General features: G+C 47.3%; 1 protein-coding gene across 1 annotated transcript; it reads right to left on the bottom strand.

Annotated features, from left to right (window-relative positions):
• Nucleotides 1-1,859: 1,859 nt before the first annotated feature.
• Tmem92 (transmembrane protein 92) lies at nt 1,860-5,706 on the bottom strand. The gene is made up of 5 exons (XM_028754965.1): nt 5,626-5,706; nt 3,020-3,042; nt 2,461-2,544; nt 2,121-2,319; nt 1,860-1,961 (listed from the first exon to the last, which is right to left on the bottom strand). Exons 1-5 carry the CDS (start codon nt 5,704-5,706, stop codon nt 1,860-1,862), a joined length of 489 nt encoding a protein of 162 aa, XP_028610798.1.
• Between the last annotated feature and the right edge of the window lie 2,665 nt (nt 5,707-8,371).

Genomic DNA, 8,371 nt, shown 5'->3' with positions numbered 1-8,371 from the left:
GTGGGTGCCTGTCTGACAGAACAAGCTCCCATAGAGAATGGAGGTGGACCATTGTTTCACACCCCATGGTCAAGTACACCAGAAGAAGCACATCTGCATCTTTGTGAGCTTAGTGTGTGGCCTCTCTGCAGGCTTATCCTTACAAGTGTCACTGCACCTGGTCTCATCCTGGATTCCCAGGACAGGAAGACTAGAGTAGTGACTTTATAAATATAGACATTTATAGGAATGGACAATAGGAATCACCAGCAGGAATAGGTAATCTCTGAAAAGCTGACTCTCACCCACAATAGTGACTACAGTGAGTGGGAATAAACTCACTCATGGGACTGGAGAGATAGTTCAGTGGTTAAAAACACAAGTGGCTCTTCAGGACCTGGGTTCAATTTGCAACATGCACATGGCAGCTCATAGCTACCTGGTACACCAGTTCTAGTTTACCCCTCACAGAACACCGATGCACATTTTAATTATAATAAAATATTTCATCCACTGATGGTCGGAAAATCCAGTCTCTGTAGGACATGACACTGAAGTAAAAGCCCTAAACCATCGTCACTGTCAGGTAGGTGGCAAGGGAGCCAAGGTGACCTCCTCCTACAGGGAAAAGCCCAGCTCTCAGAGCCCAAATCTAGGTGGAATCTCTGTCCTGCCATCTTCTGTGGTAGCCCAGGGATGAGTACTCTTGAGAATCTCTGGGTTTGAAGCCAGCCTGCTCTACAGAGGGAGTCCAGGACAGCCACACCTGCCCTGCATGCACACCTAAGCACTGAGATTTGGTAGTGTTGTCTGTCTGAAGGGAAATGTTGGCCTTCAGTCCTCTGCAGTACACACAGTAAAGACAGGGGTAAGGTGCCAAGGCATTGGCACCAGGAACTGTCTTCAATGCCCCACCTCCTGCACAGTCCAAGCTCCAAGTTGTACTCAGTCCCTCAGTCACAGGACAAAACCTTCCTCATTCAAGAGTTAACTTTGGGTGGGGAAGAGCTGTAGAGCCTGGAACCCAGGCTTAAAAGGAGGAGCAAGGCAGGGTCTGCCTCTCCTCTCCCTACAGGAGATTCCTGGAAAGGAAAGTGGAAGGAAATGGTCTCTGGCCTGACTCCACACAGCAGTCTAACCATGTCTGCTTCTCCAGGCTTTCTCCCCACCCTACCTTCTCCTAGAAAGCTGTCTTGTGTCTTGGATTTCCATAAAAGTCCCATGCTTCATCAAAGTTTGGTCTCCCAGGAAAGCTGGTCGCAGGACTAGAATAGGATCCCAGGGGCTTTCCAGTTCATGTCTTTGGTGTGCCCAAGATCCAAGGAAGCTGAAGATCTAAGCATTTATTCCCCTTTTGGATGCTCAGTCCTCCCAGCAGGGGTCAGTCAGTCAGTCACCACTGGAAGAAGCTGCAAGTGTTTCCTTAGCCTCTGAACCTGTCTCCATCAGCACTTAGCAGCCAGCCATTGAAACTCAGTGCCTGTGTTGTTTGCATTGCTATAGAGGTCCAGTGAGGTCCTCTCTGCCCAGGTATGGTTGGAAGATGACTCAGAGTCTGTGCAGCTCAATCTTCAATCTCTTCCAGAAACAGAAGAGCTTCTGTAGGATGGCAGAGGGAGCTGTCCTATCAAGCATGACAGTCCACTAGCAATAATCTTTCTACATCCACTACAGGCACCCCCAAATCTTCAAAAGTTTCACTGGCCTTTTGTGTGGGTCAGAGGCCATGGATCCAGCTCAGCTCTCATGACAAAAGGGGAGAGGGCAGCAGTATATAAACACAATAAATTAAATCAAAGGACAAAAGAAATAAAAATGATAGGATAGGCAGTCTTTCCAGTGTCCTCAGCTTGATCCAAGAGGTTTGTGTGTGAGGTAGCTCAAAGCGTTGCATAGCCAGGTCCTCTCATCTGGACAGAAGGAGCCTCAGGCCTGAGGCTGTAGGGAGGAGGTGGTTCTGTGGGAGTTGGCATCAAAACAACCTTCAGGAGAAAAGGGGTGCTTGTTTTATTTAGGTTCTGGGTGAACAATGACAAATATGACTCGCAGAGCCCTCCTCAATCCATTATTCCCCTCCCCCCAATCCCCATGGTGGACAGCCAGCTATGAAACACATTAGATATTGGGACAGAAAGACCCACCTGACTGTAGGGTGGTGGGGGATCCAAGGACGTGACCCAAATGCTCTCTAGGGGAGCAATGGAGGGCAGTTCTGGAGGTGTCTGATGATCCACTGTTCTGACCTCATGTTGTAGTTCACTGCACTTGGGACAGAAGTGCCTCACTAGGCCACAGATCAAGATAAGTGGTAACATGACCAATATAATGATGAACACGATCCTAGGGAGGAGGGGGACAGTTTTGTGATAAGTGCCTAGCTCATGATCCCTTGCCATACCTCCTCCATCACCCACACCCACCCTATTTTAGGTGGACCCTGACCTCAGTAAATGATGCCCAAAAGTGGTGACCCTGGCTTACCCGAAGGGGTTATTTGTAGGATCCCAGACCTTTCTTTCCAGGCAGCATTCATTGTCACAGCATCTGAATCCTTTGGGGCAGTTTCTAGAAGGACAAACAGGCATGGGGAGATACTCATGGCATCAGTGTGTCCAACCAAAGGGTCCCTGCTTTCCTAGACACTTAGACCCTCAGGTTGCCAGCCTCCCTTAGTGGGTGTGGGGTACAGATCCATCCTAGGTTCACTGGGATGAATTAGGGGTCTGGACTTGAGACCTGAGTTCAGAGTTCATCAGGGCAGTATGCCATTGTTCCTCAGGCAGAATGGTCAGGATGCTGATCTTACATGGGAGGCAGGAGTGGGACATTGCTCATTTGACTTCCCTCCCCAGCTATGAAAGGTTGGGGATTAGCAGCAGTTACAGACCTGCAGATCCCAAGGTTGGGTTCGGTGAGAGGGGCTATGGTTTCAGCAAAGGAGACATGAATTAGGTGTCTGTCACATTATCCAGGACAGAATCTGAGCACAACACCTACCCCCTGACTTTACTGACAATTATTGACAAAGTCCCATACTTACAGGATGTCACATGTGTTTACAGTCTGTGGAAGAAAAAAAAAAGACATAGATCAGAGCTCAAAGCCTGGGAGTTGGGACTCAGGTGTTAGAGTGTTTGTCCAGCATGGCAATACATCAGGTATGTGTGTGTAACCCAGTGGTGCATGTCCATCATGGCAGAACTCAAGACAAGAGAAGGCAGAACTATTGGAGGCTGCATAGCCAGTTTGAGGCCAGATTGGGAACAAGAAACTCTGTCTCAAAAAGAACTGGAGGCTAGTCTCTGATCAGACATGGTTCCAGACAATTGATCTCAGATTCTCCCTCCCTTCAACCACCATGTCCAGGGTCAACAACTGGATGTCTGCCTCCCGGAGTGCTGGGATTAAATCATGAAAATCCAAGGAAGCCTCTTCACCCTTTTCTATTGAGACAAGGCAAGGTTTTCACTGGCTTGCCCTGGCTAGCCTGGAATTTGGAGTTCTACCTGTCTCTGCCTCCAGATCTCTGGATTAAAGATGTGGACCACTAACTACACCTAGCTCCTTTACACACACACACACACACACACACACACACACAATTGGAGATTGGCCTAGGAAGGTACCTTTAGTAGATCTTTAGCTTCAGAGTTCCTAGAAAGCAACCTAACCCTCACTGCCCCCCACACCCATGATCCAGTGTCACAGGTAGAGACAACTCTGGGGACTCATTAAACATACTCAGGTCCGATTGAGCCTCAGGTCCCTGCTGGAAACACCCTGCACTGAATCCTTCAGTGTTTTGAGGAACCCAAGGTCTCCATACAGAATTCCATCTTGTTGACAGCACTATTTTTTAAGCTCTTAATTAGAATTCTGTTCCCCCAGGTATCAAAGCATTGCCTTCTCTGGCTACTTCACTTAAAACCATTGCCAGGTGTGGAGGTGCATGCATGTCTTTAATCTCTGACTCCAGGCTTTCTAAAGCAGTTAGAACTAGACCCTCTCTCAACCAATAAAGAAAAGGAAGCCAGCTTTTGGCTTTGCTAAAGATCCTTACAATAGCATTTCTTTTGCTAAAGAAAAGACAAAAGGACAGGTGAGAGTCACAGCTGGGATCCTTCCCTCTCCATGCTCACAGTAGCTCCGCTCTGTGGTGAGGATGGGTACAGTAAGCCTAAAACACAATGGGCCCAGGATCCAATCTCAAAACTAACTCTCTCTCTCTCTCTCTCTCTCTCTCTCTCTCTCTCTCTCTCTCTCCCACTCTTCCACTCTTCCAAACATCTGACTCTTGTCTTGAACCATATTTGTTTTCAAGAAGGGATTTCTCTGTGGATCCCGGACTCTCCTAGAACTCAGATCCTCCGGCCTCTGCCTTCAGAGCGCAGAGTGCTCAGGTTAAAAGTGTGAGCTGTTAACACCACTAGGCTCCTATACTAATTATATTTAAGCAACTTTGAGCAGTGGTTAGGCCAGGCATGGTGTCGCCAGCCTTTAATTCTAATGCTGAGGTACAAAGCAGATGTCTGTTGAATTCAAGGTCAGTATAATCTTTATAGTGAGACCCTGTGACAAAAACAGAAAACAGTTGACAGGTGTGAAAAACTGAACCAGGATCATTCCCTGTCCCATCTTATCCAGATGATTTCATCAGGATGGTTGGAAGCCTGAGTTTTAGGAAACATGATTTTATTAGATCTGATTCAGTGGACTGATACTCCTTATACTTGGGGCTACAGACATGGGTCATGAAAAGATGCTGAGGTCCCATCATGGAAGTGTCTTGAACCTGGGTTCACTCATTCATGGCCTTGGATAGAGAACTAGAGTTCTAAACAGTGGACACTCTTCTGGGGAGCAGACTTGGGACTTCACTTACCACCACCACCACCACCATCGCCCCCAATAGCAGATTACCAACCAAGATTGTAAATTTAATCTGAGTTGAGACCAGCCTGGACTAAAGATCTCTAAAATAGCCATGGCTAGGGAAACTCTGTCTCAAAAAACAAAACAAACAAACAAAAAGATTTTATGTTCAAAAGGCTTGTTCTGCCCACCTCAGGAAAACCTGCCAACCCAACACACTTAGAGTTTGAATATGAACAAGAGCTCAAATCCTGCCTCCCTGGGATCACAGCAAGACGACACCCAGCCCAGGCAGCCAGGTCTACCCTGAGCTCAAATTGGAACCAATCAGAGAAGTGAGAACATCTACCTCCCTGGAACACAAAGAGATAAGTCCCATAGAGGTTCAACAAACTACACCCCAAGGTCACCAGATATGGAGGAACAGGGAAGGAAAGACCTTAACCCAGACAAGCAAGACCTGAGGTTCCTCAGCCTGACTGAGAGCTTAATAAGACATGCCAAGACTAAAACAGGGGTCAATCACCCAATTCAGGGATGTGGTTGGGGCCAGTTCCCAGATAGCAACACAACCCTGCCAAGACTAGGGGCCCAACCTTCCCCAGGACCTCACTCTGAGGTCCCTTTCTCCACTTTCCCCAAACAGAACAGAAAGGAAGAAGTTACCTATTGTCTGTGGTTAAGAGAATTCCTGACAAGTTAAGGTGGGCACTGGGCTCCTAGGAAAGCCTCTGCCCCATAGAGTCCTCCAAAAGTCACAGAAGTCTTGCTTACCTCATTGGTGCTTACTCCTTGGAGACTGGAAAGCAGGCCAAAGATCAAGGTGAGTATGACCAGGACCTTGGAGTCCTGCATCCTGGCAAGGGGGCCACTGAGCTTCTGTGTGTAGGACAGAGTGACAGGGAAGACCTTTCCAACTTCTCTCCACCTATGGGGCCCAGCCTCAGGGTAGGTGCAGAGTTTACACCCTGGAATTGTTCAGGACCAGGGCTTCAAGCTGAACAGGAGCTGAGGGAAGAGAAGTGGGGAGGAGCTGGCCTTGCTTGAGTGTGAGGAATTGGGAATTCAGAGGTTGGAAGACATTGATTTACCAGCTCTGTAAGTTGGATGCAGTGGAGCAGTCTGGAAGTCCCTCTGCTGGGCTGAGCTTAAATAGTGGTTAGAGCAGGGCGTGGTGACACACCTTTAATCCCATGATACAGAAGGCAGAGCTCTGTGAGTTCAAAGCTAGTATGATTTAATTAGTGAGATCTGGGCCTACTAGAATTAAATTAAACAAACAAACAAAAAGCCAGCTGGAGGTAGCACAAACCTTTAAATTCCCGCACTCAGCACTCAGGAGACAGAGGCAGGTGGATCTCTGAGGCTAGCCTAGTCTACAAAGAGCGTTCCAGGACAGCCAAGTCTACACAGAGAAACCCTGTTTGGGTTAGGAGGCACAACAGTCTGGGAGATGACTCAGAGATTAAGAACAGTTGTTCTTGGACCAGGATTTAGTTTCAGGCTTCTGTATACAAGATGGCTCTGAAGCATCTGACCTCTAGTTCTAGGTGATTCCATCTTCTGAACTCTGAGGGCATCAGGCATGCACATTGTGCACATTCATCTATGCAACAAATACTCATACACATAAAATGAAATAAATAAATCTTAAACAAAACTAAACCAAATCAAACCAGTAAGGCCAACCGGGTGATTCAGTGGGTAAACGTGCTTACCAAAGCCTGATAACCTGTGTTGTGTTTGGTTTTCTTTGTTGGTTTTATTGTTTAAGCGAGGTCTCTCTACATAGCCCTGGCTGTCCTGGTGCTCACTACATAGACCAGGCTGTCCTCCACTTCACATACATCCTCCTGCCTCTGTCTACTGAAAAGAATGATAAAGGCGTTTGCCACCACATCCAACTTTGAAAACCTGAATTTGATCTCTGGGACTCACATAGTGGAAGGAGACATTCAACTGCGTGCACTTGCCTGCAAACACACACAAACACACAGAGAAAGAGGAGAAAGAGAAAGAAGTAAAGAGAGAGAGAGAGAGAGAGAGAGAGAGAGAGAGAGAGAGAGAGAGCAAGGAGATAGAAAGAGAGAGAGAGTTATTGAATAAATGTAAATAAATATCTTTTGTTATTGTTTTAGTTTTTCAAGATATGTTTCTCTGTGTAGCTCTGGCAGTCTTGGAACTCACTCTGTAGACCAGGCTGGCCTTCAACTCAAGAGATCCACCTCCCTCTGCATCCAGAGTACTGGGATTAAGACTGTGTGCCTCCACCATCTGATATAAAATACCCTTTAAAATAAAAATTTAAAACACAAGCCAACTGGTAGTGATACACAGCTTTAATCCAAGAACTTAGGAGGCAGAATCAGGCAGATCTTTGAGTTCAAGGCCAGCCTGGTCTACAGAGTGAGTTCCAGGACAACCAAGGCTACTCAGAGAAACCCTGTCTCAAAAAATCAAAATAAATAAATAAAATTTGAAAGATCAGCTCAACACTGGAGGGGTACTGTACTTACCTAGACACAAGAGAGGCATGCAAAAGGAGGGAGGCAGAGATTGTGGGAAATGCAGGCCAAGGCACAAGATAGATAATGGGGTGTGTGTGTGTCACATAAATGGTGTCATTCCTTTGTATTGTGTCCAAGAGGGGAGTAAAAGACCCCAGCTGAAGAGGGAAAACTTTGGCACAGCGTTCCCACAGTGCTGGGATATTAGCATCCCCTCCATTTTTACAACTTGGTGGGGAGAGAATGCTGGTACCGTTCCTTTCTGAATAAAGAAAAATCGAGGATAAGGACTTTGTCCACTGTGGCCAAAAAGCCATTAGCCCTCAAGGAGATGAGCAGGCCAGGTGGGATTCATGGAAGGACTCAGGTGGTCAGAGTATGGCCGCCAGGTGGCAGCATCAGCCAGCGCCGATGTGTGCTCAGGAACCTGGGATTTGATCTGAGAGGCTATCTGGTCCCCTTACAAGAAAGCAGGCTGGACAGATGAATGCATGATGACTGTTAAGGGTGGAATAGAGGTGTATGGCAGCCGAGCTCAGGGAAGTTGCGTAGTGAGGTAGTGGCTAGGTCGCTGTCTGGTCTGGTGACACAGGAAGGTCGCCCTTGGAGGCTCTGGCGTTAGTGTGAGGTGCATCTCACATGTCCTGTTACCTGTCCACTCTAACTTGGCTACTGGGAAACATGTGGCTTCTTGGAGACTTCCCTGACTTCTGGCTCCTTTTTCTATGTCATATTAAGAGACTTTCCAAGCCTTGCCTTTTCTCCTAGTCCCTGTTTTCTCATTTCAGTGTTTTGCCATCTCCAAAGGCACCCATTTGGGCCCCTCTGTTTTTTTTTTTCCTGTGTTTCTCTATCACTCACTGTAGGTCAGTGGAGCGACACTGTTTTGGTTTTCGTTTTCCTGAATTTCCCTGAATTTTCCTGAATTTCTCTTTGGTCCCTGCACTCCCGTGGCTCAGGGACCCTCCAGCTCACTCACTCTCCTCCAAGAAACTGGCCTCTGGTCTCTCTCC

The sequence above is a fragment of the Grammomys surdaster genome, unplaced genomic scaffold (assembly GCF_004785775.1).
Source record: "Grammomys surdaster isolate TR1022 unplaced genomic scaffold, NIH_TR_1.0 126048, whole genome shotgun sequence".
Classification (NCBI taxonomy): Eukaryota; Metazoa; Chordata; class Mammalia; order Rodentia; family Muridae; genus Grammomys; species Grammomys surdaster.
This window is presented reverse-complemented; position numbering and strand designations above follow the sequence as displayed.